The sequence below is a fragment of the Penicillium pulvis genome, assembly GCF_028828015.1.
Source record: "Penicillium pulvis strain IBT 33274 chromosome Unknown contig_23_segment0_segment0, whole genome shotgun sequence".
NCBI classification, from domain to species: Eukaryota; Fungi; Ascomycota; class Eurotiomycetes; order Eurotiales; family Aspergillaceae; genus Penicillium; species Penicillium pulvis.
The window spans coordinates 2,552,251-2,572,498 of NW_026643075.1; the positions used below are offsets into that span (position 1 = coordinate 2,552,251).

Here is a 20,248-nt window from a genome sequence, read left to right on the forward strand (position 1 = left end):
CCAATATGACCCTCCCGAGATCCTTATCGTGCTGTATCGTCGAGCGTATTTCAGGGATCCGATCCGGCTACGAGTTCCTTCGGGGCTACGATCGTCCTGACGTCTACAATAACCTAACTGGGTGGGGATCAGCATCTCAGCCAGATACTGTAGATCGACGATAGACTGCTGATTTGCATACTTGTGATCGCACCTGCTACACTGCTGAGTCTTGATAGGCCCAGCACTCAAGTCACACCGGTCTACTTTGTCAAAACATCCCTAGTGGCAAGTCGAAGGCGTTCAAGAGCCGGCGACTCGGCAAAGAGATCCTTCAAGGATCGGTTTATCCGCTGTTACATCCAAGAGGCTGTTGGGCGCGTTTGGAACTATGCAACTAAGCTAGTCGTAGGGGCTACTGAGAGAAGACTGGTGGTATCCACCGTGATCTAAGAGGGCTGTGAAGATGTGATGCACCCAGAAGAATAGTCGATCTATGCATCAATGATGTTATGTAGACTTTCCTTCCTAGACTTGTGATCCAGTGTAGTATTCAATCTCTGGTAGTACGGGACACGCAAGACTAGTCTACCATGGCCCCATCTGAAACACTCGTACCTAGTCCTTGGGCCCAACGGCCAGGACGTACTCTCAGCCACCCCGCGAGCCTTATTTCACGAGGCTGAGAACAATACAAAATTTTTAAGGTCTACATCAATAACGGTGAGCTCATGGTTCAAAGGAGGCTAATTCCAGCAAGTGAAGAAACCTTCTGTCATATAATGATGAAACTCAGCCCCCGCTATCTTGAGACCCGACGGACACCGAGCGGGACCCTTAATCTGGAAGCCTACAGAAGAAACCTTAACATATCAAAAGAAGGAAATAATAATATAGACGAAAAAGCAAAAAAGCAAAGAACTTGTTTATTCCGTTAGAGTTCCAGGCTGCAAGTAAACGAAAGACTAGGCCATTCGCCAAGCATCAAAAAGGCAGGACTTGTTTCAACGAAATTGGGACGCCGACGAATCAGATCCTCCACCCAGGCTAAAACGCAAAGCACGAATAGGGACACCAAGTGTGGATCCCGCAGGGGTATATAGTTTAAACGGGGAAATCAAAGCATAAAGGGAAAAATTACATGTCACGCCGACTTGAGGTATTATCCCAGGGAGGTTGGGTTCTTGACGATCAGAATCACTGATCAAGGTAAGAACTGAGAGCCGAGGGGTCCGCCGGAGTCGCCGTCGTGAGCAGTATTGTCATAGCCCTCGTTAAGTAACACCTCTAACATGTCAAACTCGCCAAGCATTGGTCCGGTCCCGCCCAGACCCTGATCAACCCCCGCGGTGGAACTGTTGAAGAATTGATCCAATGGAAGAGCAAACCAATCTGGGAGAGCAGCGCTGGCGCCGTTGCTATCGAGAGGCTGGGAGGAAACAACATGGTTGGGAGAGGACCTCCCAAGGTCATTGGAAGGCATCGTCGAGTTTGAGTCATAATAATTGTAGTAGACGGATGGGGGTGGCGGCATGAATGACACACCCAGGTTGGAAGAGTTGATCGGCTGCGCAGGGATATTGGCAAGAGAATCATGAGCTGATCCGATCGGGTGTCCGCCGGCGCTGCTGCTCTCCACATATCCTAAACCTCCGCTCGGAGTTGCATCTTGGGTAGATGACCAAGGGGTTTGCCCCCCTTCACGTCGACCCGAAACGTTCTCCCGAGGTGGTGACTGAGCTCGTGAGACCGGGGCGGAGCCACGGTCCTGTCCGTCACCTTCCACGCCACGGTCAAGCGGCGCGAAACGTAGGAAGCGGGTCCGAATACTGCTAGTCAGCAATGCTAGCAGTCTCGCAACAGTATTACTGATGTGCACATCATCGACAACGAAAGTACGAAGGGCCTCCACTGTCCGGTCTTGCAGATCCAATGAGACTCGTACATCGTCTTCACGAGCACCCAGGGTGAATGTCTGCAGGCGGGGTTAGTATCATTCATAGGAATTTCTGCTTGCCACAGTGGGACTTACTTTCAGGATGAAGATCATGCCAGACAGAATCCGGAAAAACGTCCGAATGGGAGCATGCTTGAGACGCCCTCCCGGAACGAGCCCTTCCAGAACCGTCTGCAGGATCTTACGAGAGGCATCCACGACCTCCTGAATATATTGCTCGTTGACTCGGTAGAGCTCCATCATCGTCCGGAATAATTTGGTGTTGACTGGCGACGGACCGGAGCCTGGCCGTCCAGACTGAGTTTGGGCAGACTCGTTGGGCATAGTCGTCCATCGGTCTACAACCGCCTGTAGAGCAAGCGAATTGACATACAACCCTATGTGACATTAGCATCTAATTATCATTAGACTTTTTGGAACCTTGTCTACTCACGTGTGTACTCGTATTCAATCAGGAGGATGCTTCGCATCGCCGAGGAAACTGCAAGATGTTAGTCGTTTTGTAAGATAAGGTCCGTCGTGTGTTATCAACTCACGATTGACACGATCAAGGTGCTGTCGGAACTCTCGTAGCTGAGGTTGGAACCAGTCGATTTGTTCGCGATATCTCCCACTCTTGATTAATTCCGAGGTCTGTTCACTGGATGCAAATAGCTGCTGATTGGCCTGATAGACAATCTTGGAAATACCCATCCAGCAATCTTGCATCCTATCAAGGTCTGGATCACCATCCTTGGAGTCGATGTTGTTTCCTTCGACGTCTTGGCCCCATTCGGACAAAGGAAGCATCGACGGAATGCCCAATCGCCCACTGCTGTGTGTAATGAAAACCAGAATCAACCTTCGTAGACGGCGTTTGCGTATCTGATCAGCGGGTGACTCAGGTGTGCCCTTTGGCTCGGTTTTGTGATCAAAAACACCAAGTTCAAAAGCAAGAGCCTGTGCGGTACTCAATAGCATCCAAGACATTCGGTCCGATCGCCAAGCGGGCTCCAGCCACTTTTGGAATGCGACTCGACCTTCAGCTGAACCATTCGCTCCCTTTACCTGTTCGCCATGGTCCAAGTCCTTGTCGGCAAAGTTTTGAGACTGGGCGTCGATATCCAAAAGGGTGTTTTCATCATCACCAGGAGGGAAGTGAAGATTCCGTGGGTGCCAGTCCGTAAGGATCAGCAAAGCCTCCACGGTTCCTAGGGCTCTCAGATTCCCTTTCACACCGGGCCGACTGGAAGTTGGAGCGAGATCTAGAGATCGTGGGCCACCAATCCCTGGTCCTCCAGCATCAAATTTCTCTTGTCCCCAGAACAGACGTTCGATCATGCCACGCAAGTAAGACCAGAGGCGGTCATGGATATAGAATGCCCGGGTGCTAGCACCATCGCCTTTGGGTTTCAAATGCCGTGAAGCAATTGTAAGAATCGTCACTGCTAATACCGGTTCCTCGGTAAGTAGGATACGGTGTTTTGAAGGCTCAGAATAGTCCGGAGTCACTACTGGACTCATCGGGGCTAGGTTCTCGTAGTAATACGCAACATAATCCATGCCTTCTTCGACCGTCATCCATCCGGCACGGACAAAGCGCAACCGTGACCAGGCGCGAACGGCATCGATGTACCCCGGGTCTTGAGCATTAGCTGAGCTCTCAGAGGGACCAGTCTCCTCAGATATCTGGGGATCTACAACACCGGGTGCACCAGTTGGGTATGAACCATTTGCACCCATGGAAATCCCCGATCGAGGAGTCCGTGAAAAGGACCCGCTCAGATTCCCCGGGGAATTGACATGTGCCAGAGGAGAGGGGCCTGAATTGAAAGAGGAAACGGATTGTCTTGCGGCAAAGCGATTCAAATCCTCTGTTCTCCCCGCTGCCTCGGACAGCAAGTGTAAAGCATCGTGTGTATTGGTGATTGCAGGGGACAACAATTCCACCGCTGTGTGATTCATCATAGGCGGCCCTCCATATCCAGACGCCGAGCTTCTCTCAACAGCGGAGTAGCTGGGAATGCGTGAGGCTCTCGACTCCATAAAATGTCTCGCTGGCGCAGCTATGGGTGCACTTGGAGTGTATCGTTGGGCGGCAGCGGCAGCCGCGACAGGAGGTGGCGCTTCAGTCCAGCGCTGACGAGCGCGAAACCCATCAGTATCAAAGGAGGGTTCAGATGGAAGAAATGGAGATCCGTCAGCCGATGCTTCTTTCTTCGCCGCGACCTCACCAATCATCATTCGTTTGTCGCGGCGAAGAACATCAGGCTCCTCCTCCTCCACCTCCTCAGGCGGTTCGGAAAGTTTGCGCTTGCGACGAGTAATCGAAAATTCGCATCTTTTGCTTTCGCGACGACATCGTACACAGGGTGGGGGTCTAGGGTTATCGACACCTGAGGTGTGATCAGTCAGCTGAATCAAAAATAATAGCCCAAGTGGGATGGGAGATCGCTGATCTTACTGCCTAAGTCACACTTGACCTTGCGTTTGCGACACGGATCGCAAGCCTGATAGCCGCGTCTATGCTGCGGGGTAGGAGACGGCGACTTGCCGGGATCACGGCCCACAGAGTCTCCCATGCTCTCGAAAAGGTGACCTATTTCAGCTTGAGTGGGTAGCGGGATACTGGGGAAAGCCGATGCAAAGCGAAGATAAGCTGTGAAGGGGCGGTGGGGTTGCTTATATGAGCAAGAACCGATTGGACCATTGGCCGAGGCAGATTCACAGAATTCGTGTCCGGAGTAACACTTCAAGAATTGATTGATTAAATGTAAAGGTCAAGAAAAAAGAAACGAAAATTCTGTCATACTCATTACAAACTCAACCGTGTCCACATACAAACCCCATTGACCAGCCACCAATTTTTATTGTATAATGGAATATCATCCTGCGGGGTAAGGAAAAGTGTAATAGTTACATCCACAAATACTGGTGGATTCAAGATGGCTATTTTGGCCAAAATCAAAATCGGGACAAGATTATATCAAATTGAGAAAGCAAAATTGTTATACCAATAATCTACTGCTCGGATTGTTGACGCAGTTCGCTTAGGTCGATTGTTTATTTTTGGATCCTGTACAACACCAAGGTCAACAGAGTTGACGGATATCCATGGATGCTTCCATAAAATCAAGTACCCCAAGTGGGACGCACCGTAGGCTGCGTTCCAGGTCGATGGCCCGGTCTAGGGGAACTAGGTAGGATGAGATAATTTCATTCGCCCAGGCTAAATTTATAATCCCTATATGTATGATCCCTAGGCAATATATATGCACACGACAACCGTGAAAAATTTATGCAGACCAGTCGAGAAGACTCGGTACGATGCTAAGAACCGAGAGAAAAAAACAAACGTCCGAGGTACCTAGTAAAACCTCGATATTGCAAGCCTAAGCAACGCGCGACGCCAGCGGGTGGTTTGTGGTCACTGGAGGCTTGGCCCCATGATCCAAAGCAAGACTTCCGTTCATTTTCGAAACCAAGTCCCATGCCTTCCGTGGCGGAACTAATTCACCAGATGCCGCACTTTCAATGCTCCCTCGCCGAGATAAATTAGGGGTCATTTTTGTACCAAGGAGGCCTCGAATACCGCCCGCTTTACGAGCAGGGATCTCCGGTGTACCCGCAGTCAAAATGTAGAGAAGGTATTTGATGTTGGGAAGAGTATGTCGAATATCCAGGCCTCGAATGCCACACTTGTTGAGCAAAAACTCAATATTCTTGTTTAGGAGAAAGACACCATACTCAAATCGATACTGGACGCTGACCGGGTAAAGGGGAAATATGCGCTGCGGAAGATCTGCGGATATGTGATCCTGGATTAGGGATATCGACTGGTTTGGGCTGACGGGGTAAGGGATGGCCACGGATAGGTAGAACGAGAGCAGGTATACTACGTGAGCGGTAAAGCCCAGTGCTGCTGCAACCATGTCACGGTCGATGTCTTCGAAGTCCGAGTTGGGGAGTGGTAGTCCTGCGATAGTGAAGGCGAGTGATTTATCTGGAATGGGCTCAATTGGGTAGATGACCATTAGGTCCTCGGCGATACGCCGAATCTGACCCTTGGCATCTTCCGAGGTCTGATGGAGTAATTGCTCGCTAGAGACCAGCTTTTCCTGGGCATCTGGGAGATGACTTCGAGCTTTTTCTTGTGCAGTTCGACCCTGTTCCATAGCATCCTTCCGAGATTTGATGCTTGCAATGAGATCGGCCTTGCGCTTGGCGGATGCCCGAAGTTGCTTTCGCTCGGTTGCAACTGCCTGCTTGATGGAGGCGAGGCGATCCTGCGCCTTAGCCGCATCACTTTGGGTAGCAAGTGCATCCTCGTTTTTCTTGAGAATATCGCCAATCTGTACCTCTAGCTTCTCTCGAGTCGCTAGCGCATCCTGAACGCATTCATCCAGGTTGGCCAACCGCATCAATGCGTCGTATGAGGATGTGGGCAGCGCAGCTCCATCAGCAGTAGCCCGGTGGCCTGCGCCGCCGAGAGATGGCTCGACCGACGGAAGATTTGTTAAATTGGTGTACACCCCATCTGGAAAGTGGAACAAGATGGAGTTCGCGGGTAGTGGGTGGTGGAAGCTTTCGATAGTTCTGCCCAGAAATTGTAGGGACCGTAGGTGAAGCTGCAATTCGACAAGCAGCATATACTCCGCCATCTTTTCTGTCTTCGCCCAGAGCTTCAGAGTCAATGTGTCCTTCCTAGAGACACCAGGCCCACAGAAGTTCAGGTCGAAAGAACGAAAGCTTGGGTTGGTAGCCTTACTAACCACCTCGCTAATATAAACCGGCTCATCAACATCGTCGCAGTGAATAGACACCCAAGTATCTGCCATGCGACTCTTTGTGATATCTTCCAAGCTCACCTGTCTCGTTCGAGGATTGGGGTCATTCCAAGGAAGGAGACTTCGTCGTCGCGATTCGCGTCTGACAAGCTTCGGTTCTGCATGGCTTTGGGGATTTGAGCGTGAATTGAGGTCGGTAAAGGATCGCGAAGGATGTAAAGAGCGGCTCTCATTCTGCGCCAGAATCTTCGAGGGTGATGTAAGGGCGTTTGGGATGTCGTCGTCATCAATGGTCTTGCCGCGCGCTCGATTTATTGGGGGTGTAACGACCAGATTTCGGACAGATATACCATAAAGATGGCGCAGCTTGCGATTCTAAAGCATGATCAGTACATTCATATATTGTTCTCACGGATTCGAGGACCATACCGATGCATACAGCCATGGCCGCTCTCTGCGAGAGCCCCCGTCGTGCTCTGTAGCTGTGACAGTGCTCTCCATCACGCAGACTGGAGGAACGGAAGGGGTTTTAATACAACAAGAGCTGCGATCAAAGAAGTGACATGGTGATTATCTGTGAAAGAGACCAATTTGGGAAGTGATGTTTAGAGCAAAGCGATAAGGTGATGCGGAGAGCAGGCAGCGCCAAGACCATGGCCGCCCCGTCAAAAAATCCACCTCCGTTCTCAACTTCATCAACTCCGGCTCCCAGTCCAACATCTCAACCTCAACTCAGTCCCTGGCTTGAATTACTCCGATTCTGTCTCCCGGTGCTCCGACACCCTCAAATAGGCCACGATGGCCTCAATCACCAAGCCAATCCAGAAGATCCTGGATTCAACCAGGATCGCATCCTTGTCGAAATTTGTCCGCCGGCCACCAATTGATCCGCAAACACCGATCCAGGGGAAACTCCGGAACCCCGAGTCAAATGCATTCAAGGAGTATGCGAAGCGCGAGGGTGTGCGGTTGCAGAAGGCATTGAATGCCATCACACACGGAAAGAACATCTTTGTCTACCACAATGTTCGCACGAAGCAGGTCGTGTACTCGTTGACCCGGTATCTGGAGGTGGGTACCATCGATTATGATCTCCAGTGGTCATTCAAACTGTTTTGCTGGTCGCAATTGAACTGATTGACTAATAATTCGGTCCCTGTAGAAAAATAACGTCCTCAACCAAATGGTCTACCACGGAAAGAAGACCGTCCCCGCCGAGGTCCGCCGCGACATGTGGGTGCCATACTACTCCGTCCACTTCAGCGACTCAAAGCTTGGTCTACGTGCCTATCAGATGCTCCGCGAGTTCTCAATGCAGCGACAACTCGCCCCGCCCAAAGAGATGATTACCGTGACAGAAGAATTCCTAGCGGCCAAGAGGCCGAAGGGCCTCGTTGAAGCCGAATTATATGACAGGATGAACAGAAAGCGGGTCGGCAACACCATGGAGAAGAAGGAACGCGCTCGCGCGCTCATGGACCAGAAGGCGACCTCCGTCGCGGACATTGCGGCTGTGCTGTCTATCCAGCAAGAAGAGATCGCCAATGGACTGCTGAGCCGTGACGGTTCGCGTGGATATCTTACTCGGAAGGCGCGCCAGCGTAGGCGCGAGGCTCTTCACCAGGACCAGGAGAGAGCGAAGGAGAACGCTGCTCGCATTGGGGTGCTTGAGGGATACCTTAGCAAGCGCAGTGGCGAGGATGTCAAGATCGGCGAGGTGGAAAGTGATTACCCCGAGACTGCCGAGACTGTCAAGATTCTCTGGCATGATGTGCATGATGCACACTACGCCGAGGCATGGGATTCTAGTGTTCAACACGGCAAGCTGGAGCGCACTCGTAACAGCATCATCCCCGGTGAGGCGCGTCTCGCCAACCCTGACCTTATTGCGGATAATGAGTTCAAGGAGCAGAAGGAGTAAGTGATTCATTGTCTCTGTAACAATGATTCTTGCCCTTTGGTTTTCCGTTTTACTTGGTGTCTGTTCTGGCTATATTGAGCGATACTCCCACTGTCATCTTCCATCTGATTTTGGTCTCGATGGTTGATACTATGTATTCTTTCTGTTTCCATGTGTTTGTCCAGATATTGCTGGGCTCACATACTGCATAAATTGTATTTTTAGACAATTCCAATCACTAAAGTGACGAGTCAAGATGTCCAAAGACCATGGTGCCAATAGATTGATGAAGTAGAAAAACCGCATTTCATGCTCATTAATTCGAAAATCCAGACAGTGATCAAGTTTCGGGATGCAGAGCGCAAGGGAGAGATGTATAGTAGATCTAAGTGCGCTTTTACTAGCTACGTATATGAGACGGCAAAAAGGACTAAGGCTCTCGATTTAATTCGCAAGAGCATGACCGACAAGGCTTAGAAGGTCCAGATAGGGGAAGAGAAGAATGAAGAAGGAAAGAGGGGGGGGTGTAGTCCAAAAGAACCTGAGAATTTAGCGTATGTTCCGTTATGTCCTTTCAAAAAAATAATTATTGTAAACATGAGCCATACTCGCCTAGTGATTTTGAGTCCCCGACAGTGGTACATGACCAAGTTTACTTGAGACATTTGTGTTGGCCTGTGATGATTTCCGGTCCTTCAAACGGCTCATGGGTGGAAATTCGGCCATAAATTTGGGACAACATGGGGGCAAAATGCTGGTCTTCTTCTTGACTTACCTTTTTTTCTTCACACTCTGAACCACTTTGCTTGCGTAGTGCTCCTTCGTATATGTTTGATCGATTGGCTATTTAGGACTATGACCCACTGTCCCGCTCAGGTGGAATGATGGTCCGTCTATCCGTTGGAGATCCGCTCGAAAGCGTGAGGAGAAAGCAGATCAACGAATGGCTTTCGAGGAAAATCTGCAAGATGCCTAATATGTTACCTGCTAAATTCTAATATGTTCGAATAAGCATATAAATAGGACCCGCAAACCCCAGGATCTATCAATTCGCAGTATCATTTCTCTAGACTTGATCCATCTTCTATCATACTACTACCATGACTACGACTCAGACTATTACTAGCACGATCAATCATTCTTCATTCAAGTCGGTCTTTATCATCGTCATCAGATAGCATGGCATTTACTGACTTCGGAGCAGGCTTGCAGGTCCTTATGGAGATTGGCGAGATGAACTTCAATCCCAAGGTTTTGTGGTCATCAAAAATGTGATACCGCTTGAGAAAGCGCAGTATTATCGAGAGAAGGCCTTTGAGTGGCTTAAATATTTCAATCCGAGCCTTGACTTCAACGATCCATCTACATGGGCAAACCAAGATCTTCCAGTGCACGGCAAAGCCAATAACTTTACTGGTTATTCTGTGGTTCATGAAAGGTTTATGTGGGAAGCGCGGATGGAGGCTAAGGTTTTGGAGGCATTTGCCAAGATATGGGGTACCGAGGAGTTATTGGTCTCCTTCGATGCTCTTAACATCACCTTACCCAACCGAGAAGAGAAGCCAGCCACAAAGCCGTGGCCACATGTCGATCAATCGCCATTTCGCCGAGGACTTCACTGCGTTCAAGGTATCATCAATCTCAGCCATGCTGGCCCTGAAGATGGTTCGTTAATCCTTCTGCCCAAATCGAGTGCTCTGTCCGACGAATTCTTTGATACGCAAGTGGATCCATCAACTTGGCTCAAGAAGGACTTCCGATTTTTCAGCGAAGAGGAAATGAAATGGTACGAATCTCGTGGGATCAAGCCTATCAAGGTTCTCGCGGAACCTGGGGATCTAATCCTTTGGGATTCACGGACCGTGCATTGGGGTGGAGAGCCTACATCCCAAAGTCGGAATATTCGGACTGTGATTTATGCTTCATATTCCCCGGCGAGTCTGGCTACAGAGGAGACTCTGAAGCGTAAGAAGGAAGCACTTGAATCATTCCGAGCCACCACGCATTGGCCTCATGACAATGTCGTCCTCCGCGACAAGACTATCCACCTGCCGGATGGTACCGTCGATCCTCGCAATCGTTCTAAGCCTTTGGAGGAGCCAGAGTACACGGACCAGCTGCTTCGACTTGCTGGAGCGAAGCCGTATTGAGATGGTTGTTGCAGAGAACGGTTTTCGTGCCTTTAAGCTTAGGTATAATTAGCAACCACCAGTCTCCCCAAATACAATTTACATCTGCATTACTAGCGTGCATTGCAATGTTGGCATGATTATTAAGGGCCTTTCGTAACTCGACGCCTCACTTTCCCCGCCTGTTTTCAGCCCCGCTACTCCAACTCTCTGTCATCTGCGCTATACAGATGGAGTTTCCCCGAAAACGAGCCAAGCTAGCATGCGAGTTCTGCAGATACCGGTGAGTTTCCTCACCATACGATAAGAGGGAGAATTGTATCCTAATTATCACCAGGAAACGCAAATGTGACGGCGAGCGGCCTACATGCGCGTTCTGCGCTAGTGCGGGTGCTCAATGCGAGTACAAGGACGGTCCCAATGAAAAGTACGAAATTTATCCAACAAATCATTTTTCAATATTTACAAACAGACTGATAAAGGCCCATAGAGATGTTGATCCATCAGTCGAGATATTGCAACGACTAGATCAGCTGGAAAATCTTGTTCGGCAACAGTCCGCTGTCATTACCGCGTTATCTGATCGTCTGCTGTCGACAGGCCCGAGTCCAGAAACTTTGCACTGGTCACAAAATAGCCCATCAAATCTGCAGAGCACAAATCTTGCTCTTTCTTCACCGGCATATGTGACTCTCGCACGCGACATGCAGCCTATGGATTCGCGGCCGAAATACGAGAAAGCCGAGGACGGCCCGCTCCTCATCCCACTAGGTCACCAAACTCCCACCGGAAATCTACTGACACTCGACAAGATTAAGAGACTTATAGGCGACTATCCTCAAGACTATTTCTTGTTCTTGGAATCAGAACGCCGGCTACAACCTTTGATACCGCGTGTGTCATATACGGCGATTGTTGAGAGGCTAAATCTGCGTCGCTCAATAACTGATAGCCTTGTTTCCAGCTTTTTCTCCAACATACACGCTCAATTCCCCGTGCTTGACCGCAAGCCATTTCTTGAGATGTTTGAGAAATTTCTACATCCATACCAGGAACCTGATATGTCCGCGGCACTTTGTCTCATGACTCTTGCTCTAGGAGAGATTTGTACCAATCCTAGTGCAAATTTTGACATTGAGTCTTCTGAAGTTGGCAATGGCACGGATTATTTCGCACACGGGTATCAAATCCTGACCACGGTGGAGACTGCGCCTTTTTCACGAGACTTGACGGTTCCTCTTGCATTCTTCTACGCTTCTCTTTACTTCCGGTATAGGAGTCGTCCACTTCAAGCCTGGAGAACGATACATTCAGCGTCGACTGCAGTTCAAATGATGTTCTCTTAGTATTACACCCTGTTAGTAGCCGTGGTCTACATAAGCTGACATCCGGTTCTAGCCTGCAGGAAAGAGATATCGCACCCGGAAAGCAGGTGGTGCTTGTCCGCATTGCTTGGGCCTGTTACGTACTTGAATGGTTATTTATCTTCCATTCCTATCTCATGCTGACTAGCAATACTAAATGATCCTTAGTGACGATCTTGCCGAATTTCATTTCCCTCGCAGCGGAATTGAAGTTCTGGTAGATGAACTGCATTTCCCAGAATTCACGGACCCAAGCGACCGCAATAATCTTAAATTCCTTGCCATGTGTTCCATTCGAAAGCTCTTGAACCGTATACACAGTACCATGTATGCAAGCAATGCAGTCGAACCAAATGGTAGAACCGTTCCCGTGAAGATCAGCGGGGCGGCGATGGCATCCACACAGCAACCTTCAATTGCCTCACTTGAGGCTGTCAACAAAGAGCTCAGCCGGCAACTCAAAGCGTGGTTTGATGCGCTGCCAGATACTATCAAACCAGATCTCCAGAACCCCAACCCTCGAGATCTACATGATAGTCAACTTCGAACACGCTATTATGCCACAAAGCATGTTATTTGTCGACCTTGTCTAGTCTTTGCTGCACAATCACAGGACGCTCCATTGAGTGGGTATATCATGGCCAATTGTGAGGCCTGCGTTGACAGTTGTCGACACTTCATTCGCGCAACCGTGCCCCTTCTGAAAAGGAGAACGCACTCGACGTGGCTCAGACTGCAAGCGTGAGTTACGACACCTGGACTTCCATCGCTCTCCCAAGAGAAATATGAATTAGCTACTGACGCATCAATTCCTAGGCTTCTTGCTGCGGTATTTGTGATTTCCATGGCAAAGGGAACACCCAGTCTCGCTTCACTTGTACCAGACTTTGAAGAATTGATTGAACAAGCAATACTATGCACCAAGCCTTGGGCCGTTCACCATGGAACAGCTGACGCCATTCTTGAGATTTTCAAGACAATTCGACGAAAACTTCGATTCCCATCTCATTTCGTATTGTCATGACATGCAAGCTACAAGTATTGCATTACTTCATCTGGCATCCATTCCCCATAATAACACGATCGCGGCTTACAAATGTGAGAATTAAAAACTAGCTAGCCTTCATAGCCAACATATGCCTTGGACATCTTCTCACGGACCCACTAAATTCACATTATCAGCGATCGCTCAAGACTTCAATGGACGCTGTGGAAACCTACCTCCCCCGCCTTAAAAGGTGTCCTGCAAGGTGGATTATCTTCAGAGGTGTGATTCTCCAAGACAGATACAGTGGCATCATAGTCAATCCCAAAGAAAAAGGGAATCGAATAGCGTTCTTCGCCCGACATATTTGTCACACGATGAATTGTTGATTTAAACTTCTTATTTGTCCTACTAGGATCAGCATTGAGATGAGCCATCATATAGCATGACTCTTACCACGTTGACAAGCAATCGGCAATATTGACAACCAACGTTCCCGGGATAGGAGGTGCGAGGATCCATTCCCCGCGATGATTTAAGACTTGTAGCCCAGGCACCTTGCCTTGAGAAAGAATGGTGAAACACTCCCAGTCCTAAGAGAAGGTGAATAAGCACTCACCAGCCATGATCAGATAAGTGCGCAAAATCTCACCGTATGTGCTCCCAGACCTTCACGTGTTTCCCCTACAGTTTGAGCAGGATAATGCATCATCCTAGAAGTGACACCCGGTATTTGAATTTTGGAATCAAAGTAATCCTCAGATACATCCAAAGCGAGCGCGAAGATCCTCATAAGCTGTCGACAAAGCTCCAGAACAGTGGCACAATATTCGATATACGTTTTCTTGAAGCCGGCAAGCGTGCTCTCATCAGGCCACTGGTTATCTCCGTACAATTCATACGTATCGGGGCCAAGAGTGGCACCTGGGGACTTTCGAAAGTCTAACGCTATCTCGTACCCGATATCAAAAGCCTCGGAGAGAACGCCCGTAGCTTCTTCAGCAGATATAGGGTCGTCGTCTGTGCCGGTTGTTTTCTCGCCCTCTAAAGGGCTGTAGCCACGGAATTTCTGTGCGTACAAGTTCTAGCTTTGTCATGAACTTAGGATGACGAGGCACTACACACCTGAGAATTTCCAATATAGAGGTCCATTTTTTGTTTCTCCGGAAGAGCAAAAAAGCGTTCTGCAGCATCATGGATGCCATTGATCATCTTGTCGGGAATACCATGATGCTAGGATACGTAAGTACATTAAGTCACGAAAGAAACATATAGCATGATGTACCTAACAAATACATCGGGGCCATACCTTGATGTAAAAGAATCCAACTTGAGTACAGGCATCGTAAATTGTCTGGGCGAGTTGCTGGCGCTCTTCAATATTTGGGCTAGATAAATAAGACAGATCAACGATCGGAATCTGATCACAATTGGCCGCCTGGGAGCGTTCTGCTTGATCCATTTTTTTCGAGAGTCATGAAGGAGGGGGATGTAGTGTGTAGTTTGTGCTCGTTCTCTTATCAGCGGGTGAGATATACAATGGGCACGAGGTGCAGTAAATTACTAGCCCCTAGAGCGGTTACACTTGGCATTAAACATATACAATATTTTTGAGGCCCAGGGTAGCTATTCTTCCATTTGATTTTCCCCACTTTTCATTGGTTGAGAATATAGCACAGTTGCTCTAGAGTCTTGGAAGGCACTTAGCCTACCTGATCCTCTGGCTACTGCTGATAAATCGACCATGTCATGGCTAAGGGCTGCCCATACACACAATACATTATTTGGCGTTATCTTTCGCCCGATGCCATAGACACCGTAAATTGCAATGTTTAATTAATTATCCTAGATGGCCCAAGCTTTGGCGATAAAATCAGGGTCAGAACTCTCGAATTGCCGTCAATTTATACATAAGATTGCACGGTGGAGTCTTCAAAATGGACTCCATTTTTCAGCAAGGCAATTTCCCACCATTGATTTCTGGCCATTGAGAATAATCAGAGCTGTCATCCCATGTCTAAGTGGATCGATTCAGAACCCCTTCCTCGATCGGGCTAAAAAGAAAAGGGGTCCATTGGAAAGATTTTGGAGAACCAGAAAAAAACAAGCACCAGAACCCAGACCCTGCGGAAAACCTGAAACACTGCCACACTCCAGGGGGCTCCACACGCGTCAACGTGTACAACAAACCCACGCGCCAATCAGCGCCACTGGAGGTCCACACCGCCCACGATGATCATCTCTTGCCCCTAAATATCCTGGCTTCCTGCATTTTTCTTTTTACACATCTACTCACCATAGTCATTCCTTTTCAGGCTACACATTCTCAACATGGCAAACGGCCGCTCTTCTCAGGACGAACGCAAGTTGGAGAGTGGGAGTACTGCTCCCGCTCCCAGCCAGGGCTTGCACCCGGCTTTCTACATTGCGTAGGTGTCCTCCGACACCGTGCCCCTGTTCAACTACTAAACGTCTTCAAGCCTGTGGATTGCCCTCAGTTCCAGTGTCATTCTGTTCAACAAGTGGGTTCTGTCTACTGCTCACTTTAGTAAGTCTCAATCTGTCATATACAATCGCATGGGAAATTTTGCTAACTAGTCGTGCTTCTAGACTTCCGTAAGTCCACCCTTCTCATATCGGAGATTAGAGCCCTTCAGTCGGCTTTTCCGAATCAATCCCAAAACAAGAAAAACGACCGAACTGACATCCTCGCTTTCAGCGCTTTTCCTTACGACATGGCACATGGTTTTCGCTACGGCCATGACCCAGATTCTGGCCCGCTGCACCACCATCCTGGACTCCCGCCACAATGTCCCTATGAACCCTGCCACCTACACGTGAGTATCGCATTGAAAGAAAGTTATGGAAACGCGGTCGCTAATCATTTGGATGCGAATAGTCGCGCCATTGTGCCTATCGGTATCATGTTCAGCTTGAGTCTGATTTGCGGTAACCTGGCCTACATGTACCTCAGTGTGTCCTTCATCCAGATGCTGAAGGCCACTAACGCTGTCGTGACCCTGCTTGCTACCTGGGCCTTCGGAATTGCCCCGGCCAACTACAAGACCCTTGGTAATGTCGGTATCATTGTCGTTGGTGTCGTTATTGCCTCCTTTGGTGAGATCAAGTTCGACATGATCGGTTTCCTTATCCAGGTCGGTGGTATCATCTTCGAGGCCCTGCGTCTCGTCATGGTCCAGCGTCTCTTGAGCTCTGCTGAGTTCAAGATGGACCCCCTGGTTTCCCTCTACTACTACGCCCCGGCCTGTGCCCTCACCAACGGTGTTGTCACTCTGTTCACCGATCTGCCCCGCATGACCATGGCCGACATCTACGGCCTCGGTGTTATGACCCTTATTGCTAATGCCCTTGTTGCTTTCTTGCTGAACGCCTCCGTCGTTCTTCTGGTACGCTCAAGCCCTCGATTCAATTGATCATGGAAGCTGGAACTAACACACTCTGTAGATTGGCAAGACTTCTGCCGTCGTCCTGACCATGGCTGGTATCTTGAAGGATATCCTGCTGGTCTGCGCTTCTATGATGATCTTCCACGACCCCGTCACTCCCCTGCAGTTCTTCGGTTACTCCATTGCCCTTGGTGGTCTTTGCTACTACAAGCTTGGTGCCGAGAAGATGCAGTCCCTCGCCACTGATGTGCGCCTCCAGGTGGGCGAGTACCGTCGCAGCAACCCTGCCAAGGCCAAGGGTATTGCTGCCGGTGCCATCCTGACCATCATCTTCATCGTCATGTACGCCGGTGCTCCCGCCCCCTCTAAGTTGACCACTTAAGTCACTGGGCAGCATCCGAAGCTACTGTGAATGACACAAGACTTGCACTATATCCAGAACGACTTATGATATTGTGCCAGACAACTGCAGCTAATTATTTTATTCTCCGACGCTGTTTATCTTATTTTTTTACTTGTCGCGATAGAAGGGATGAGAAGAATGCTTTTTTTTTTCTTTTTCTTGGAAGGGATACGCATGTATATTTGGGTGGGATAGATTAAGTCCATGGAATTCAAAGCGAAACCAATACTTAAGGCTGTGTTTTCTCGCTATGTTCTAATGATTGCATTTACATTTGCCTGGAAGTCTTGAGATAGCCAATGGACATTATTGAAAACTGATATTGAACCTCTGTACATCGGCAGCCTAGTACCAAATCCAGGCAATCGATTTCTCTGTTCAAAAGTTCCGCTTTTCTCTCCGCGCCAAACAACCCCAGACCCACTATACATGTACTTAGCCTGCGGTTATATACTCCGTACACGTCAGTCTTAGAGACAGCTCGTGGCTTTGAATGAGCCTCTAGCTGGTAGACATGGCCTCATATGGATGATGGGTACATCTTGAGGCGTTTTGTCTTTGTGGACTGGAGCTCATGTGTGGTTGTTTGTTTCCCTTCAAAGTCTCGGCACCCAAGTATAATACTTAGCTCAGGTTTCTTGATTCCCATTATTCAAACCAAATCCAGCTACAGATCAATACAATCATGCAAAGTCTACAATGACTGAGAAAAGGCTAATATGTGATTCAAGTCAATCTGTGTCAAAGATCATCACTTGCGAGTGCAATCTTCGTCTATCGCGCAAGCGACAACTTAAATGGCGAAATTGACGCGATTTAGAAAATCACCTCGCTTATGAGCACACAAGTCTAATCCTCAGACAACAAAGATTAGCATCTATGACTAAAGTGCTTTACAATGGCAAGAAATGCAATTATTGATCGGCATAATGCCGAGCGGGGAAATGCTAATATGTCCCCTTGCGACCCTCGAGACGAGACGCAGTATATCCCTCCACCAACCAAATTCCAGAACACCTCCCAATTCTCGGGGAAGGTAGTTCAACTCCGACGCTTCTCAGTATGCTCGGAGTCAAGTCCGGGGTAAACACCCCTCCCATGGAAACCTCTTGTACAAAGGTCTTCGGTCTACTTAACTACTACTTCAACATCATACATACACTTCAGCCACAAATTACGCAACATGGCGCATATGTGAGACCATCATGGACTGTGTTTCATATCCCAGCTAATTTCAAACCAATCTAGAGAGAATTCTGCCATTTACCCCGATCTCAAAGACCAAATAGCCGTGATAATAGGAGCAGGCCAATCCGGCTCTCCCAATTCCAAATTCTGGGGCAACGGAGCAGCAATCAGCAAAGTACTCAGTAAATCCGGCGCAAAGATAATAGCCTGCGATATAAATCTCCAAGCAGCCCAACAAACAGCATCACGAATTCAAAATGATGGAGGAATCTGCGAAGCAATTCGACTCAATGCAACAAGCCACAAGGAGATAAACCAAGTAATAGGCCACGTCCTCAAAAAACACGGCCGAATCGATATCCTTGTCAATAACGTCGGCGGAACCGCAACCGGTGATCCAGCTACAATGACCGAAGAGGCCTGGGATGCCCAGATCCAACTTAACCTGAAATCGGTATTTCTCAGCTGCAATGCCGTCCTGCCCATAATGGAAAAACAAGGCTCTGGGGCTATCATCAATAATGCTTCGATTGCGGGTATGAGGTATCTTGGTAAGCCGCAGGTAGCGTATGCGTCTGCTAAAGCGGCGGTGATCCATTTTACTAAGGTGACTGGCATTATGTATGCGGGCAGAGGGATTCGTGTTAACTCTGTTGCGCCTGGAATGATGTATACGCCGCTTTTGGAGAAGCTAGGTAACAGCGTGTTGGCTGAGGAGAGGGAGATCCATAAGAGGATTACGGATCACAATGTTCCTCTGGGCAAAATGGGTGATGCTTTTGATGTTGCCAATGTTGTTGCGTTTTTAGCTAGTTGTGCTTCGAGGTACGTTACTGGGCAAAATGTTGTTGTTGATGGCGGGCTTGTAGGTTCGACTGGAACTGGTGGCAGGGAGACATTGTCCTCACTTTAGTTGAGCTTGACTCATGAGTTATGTCATGCCATGACGAATAGGAATAATTGATTTGATCGTATGGATTAATTCTAGTAAGGAGTATGATCTAAATGTGAGTATAAACTAGCCAATGAAGGTCAAACTTCACGACCACTAGTATGGTTGGATTTCTAGGAGTCGAAATTTCACTCAGTTCATAAATTCTAGGCGAAAAGCGTTTGACGAGATGGAGCTAGATGGAACCTTTTAACCTAAGGAAAAAGAGGATAAGTGGTAGCAGCAACTACCATTAGTCCCAGCTACGATAGGTGAGCTTTCACCAACAGACTCGCTAACATTAAAGGCCGATTACATTAGCAGTGGTCTTTGCGCATCTTCCTAGACTCAAAGAGATTTGCTATGAGCCCTGGAGAGAATGGTGTAACGAACGGCAGCTACAATCTATGATTCTCTACCATGTATTTCTTCATTGCTAGGTTATTTACCACTGATAATTTACCGATCTTCATCTATGATCTAGGTTTCCAAAATTCTTTTGAATCACTCGGTATCAGTACGCTACGACGACCTATAATCGAGAAATTCAATCAGATTACGGGCTAGCGTTAGAGCACAATAATATTGAGTTAATACCATCCGCATTCTAATCGCTGGTATTAAGTAGCAGGTCCAGGGCGTGCTATAACTAAGTATCGTCTAGGAGCTTGTATGCTAATATAAGTGTATTCCCGGTCTTGAGTGGGCAGAAAGCTCAAAATTACCAGGATTACACACAGAGAGCCTTAGAGAGAGTAATCAGTCAAACCCATCTAACTAGTTAGTTATTCTGACTGCCATTGTAAAGTTGCAGGTGAAATCAACGACTTTAAAGCCTTAAATTATGCGATTCAAACTGCAATTTGAACTATACTCCTATATTTGCTCCTATATAATAGCGCAGCACGCATACGTAGTTCAAAATATCATAAAGAAAGCAAATAGTACTCATACAAACGCGTACTCTCGAGTAAATGAAGAGGTCAGGCCTCGCCCGACTGTAGGCGTTCCATGACCCGTCTCCGACTGCGGCAAGATGATACCAGTGAGATTAAACATGATCCCTTCTAGGACCTCGCTGTCGCCAGTGCTGGCAAGGGAAATAGGTTAAACTTACAAGAACTAGACATCATCTTGATTAATCCATAAAAATTCAGAACCAAGCCAGATGATCACGGGGCTACTTCCAAACTAATCAAGAGGGTCTGAGGATCCCAAAAATTTGCTCGGATTAGTCAT

The 20,248-nt window shown here is 48.3% G+C and overlaps 8 protein-coding genes across 8 annotated transcripts; 5 read left to right on the forward strand and 3 right to left on the reverse strand.

Moving 5' to 3' along the window:
• Positions 1-1,183: 1,183 nt before the first annotated feature.
• On the reverse strand, positions 1,184-4,497 carry N7503_005232 (uncharacterized protein; the record flags this gene model as incomplete). The annotated part of the gene is made up of 5 exons (XM_057064779.1): positions 1,184-1,954; positions 2,012-2,313; positions 2,370-2,417; positions 2,473-4,311; positions 4,380-4,497. The coding sequence occupies 5 exons, from the start codon at positions 4,495-4,497 to the stop codon at positions 1,184-1,186; spliced, it is 3,078 nt and encodes a 1,025-aa protein (XP_056922522.1).
• An 810-nt stretch (positions 4,498-5,307) lies between these two features.
• On the reverse strand, positions 5,308-7,203 carry N7503_005233 (putative UV radiation resistance protein (UVRAG); the record flags this gene model as incomplete). The annotated part of the gene is made up of 2 exons (XM_057064780.1): positions 5,308-7,077; positions 7,132-7,203. 2 exons carry the CDS (start codon positions 7,201-7,203, stop codon positions 5,308-5,310), a joined length of 1,842 nt encoding a protein of 613 aa, XP_056922523.1.
• Positions 7,204-7,500: 297 nt separating this feature from the next.
• Positions 7,501-8,623, forward strand: N7503_005234 (mitochondrial 54S ribosomal protein mL67; the record flags this gene model as incomplete). Its single annotated transcript, XM_057064781.1, has 2 exons — positions 7,501-7,773; positions 7,865-8,623. The coding sequence occupies 2 exons, from the start codon at positions 7,501-7,503 to the stop codon at positions 8,621-8,623; spliced, it is 1,032 nt and encodes a 343-aa protein (XP_056922524.1).
• Positions 8,624-9,702: 1,079 nt separating this feature from the next.
• On the forward strand, positions 9,703-10,752 carry N7503_005235 (phytanoyl-CoA dioxygenase family protein; the record flags this gene model as incomplete). The annotated part of the gene is made up of 2 exons (XM_057064782.1): positions 9,703-9,752; positions 9,807-10,752. The coding sequence occupies 2 exons, from the start codon at positions 9,703-9,705 to the stop codon at positions 10,750-10,752; spliced, it is 996 nt and encodes a 331-aa protein (XP_056922525.1).
• Positions 10,753-10,961: 209 nt separating this feature from the next.
• N7503_005236 (uncharacterized protein) lies at positions 10,962-13,119 on the forward strand (the record flags this gene model as incomplete). Its single annotated transcript, XM_057064783.1, has 6 exons — positions 10,962-11,014; positions 11,069-11,158; positions 11,222-12,001; positions 12,130-12,207; positions 12,264-12,836; positions 12,912-13,119. The coding sequence occupies 6 exons, from the start codon at positions 10,962-10,964 to the stop codon at positions 13,117-13,119; spliced, it is 1,782 nt and encodes a 593-aa protein (XP_056922526.1).
• A 92-nt stretch (positions 13,120-13,211) lies between these two features.
• N7503_005237 (isopenicillin N synthase family dioxygenase) lies at positions 13,212-14,542 on the reverse strand (the record flags this gene model as incomplete). Its single annotated transcript, XM_057064784.1, has 6 exons — positions 13,212-13,259; positions 13,317-13,488; positions 13,537-13,673; positions 13,733-14,149; positions 14,206-14,313; positions 14,390-14,542. 6 exons carry the CDS (start codon positions 14,540-14,542, stop codon positions 13,212-13,214), a joined length of 1,035 nt encoding a protein of 344 aa, XP_056922527.1.
• A 795-nt stretch (positions 14,543-15,337) lies between these two features.
• N7503_005238 (sugar phosphate/phosphate translocator) lies at positions 15,338-17,020 on the forward strand. The gene is made up of 6 exons (XM_057064785.1): positions 15,338-15,509; positions 15,561-15,628; positions 15,691-15,696; positions 15,800-15,917; positions 15,980-16,487; positions 16,546-17,020. The coding sequence occupies exons 1-6, from the start codon at positions 15,412-15,414 to the stop codon at positions 16,867-16,869; spliced, it is 1,122 nt and encodes a 373-aa protein (XP_056922528.1). The 5' UTR covers positions 15,338-15,411; the 3' UTR covers positions 16,870-17,020.
• A 1,053-nt stretch (positions 17,021-18,073) lies between these two features.
• N7503_005239 (SDR family NAD(P)-dependent oxidoreductase) lies at positions 18,074-18,991 on the forward strand (the record flags this gene model as incomplete). The annotated part of the gene is made up of 2 exons (XM_057064786.1): positions 18,074-18,084; positions 18,139-18,991. 2 exons carry the CDS (start codon positions 18,074-18,076, stop codon positions 18,989-18,991), a joined length of 864 nt encoding a protein of 287 aa, XP_056922529.1.
• Positions 18,992-20,248: the final 1,257 nt, after the last annotated feature.

What these genes read in the sequence shown, in the direction of transcription:
- N7503_005238 (XM_057064785.1), top strand. Translation starts at nt 15,412, where the DNA reads ATGGCAAACGGCCGCTCTTCTCAGGACGAACGCAAGTTGGAGAGTGGG. An exon ending in ATGAACCCTGCCACCTACAC is followed by an intron (nt 15,918 to 15,979) that starts GTGAGTATCGCA and finishes GGATGCGAATAG; the next exon opens with TCGCGCCATTGTGCCTATCG. An exon ending in ACGCCTCCGTCGTTCTTCTG is followed by an intron (nt 16,488 to 16,545) that starts GTACGCTCAAGC and finishes CACACTCTGTAG; the next exon opens with ATTGGCAAGACTTCTGCCGT.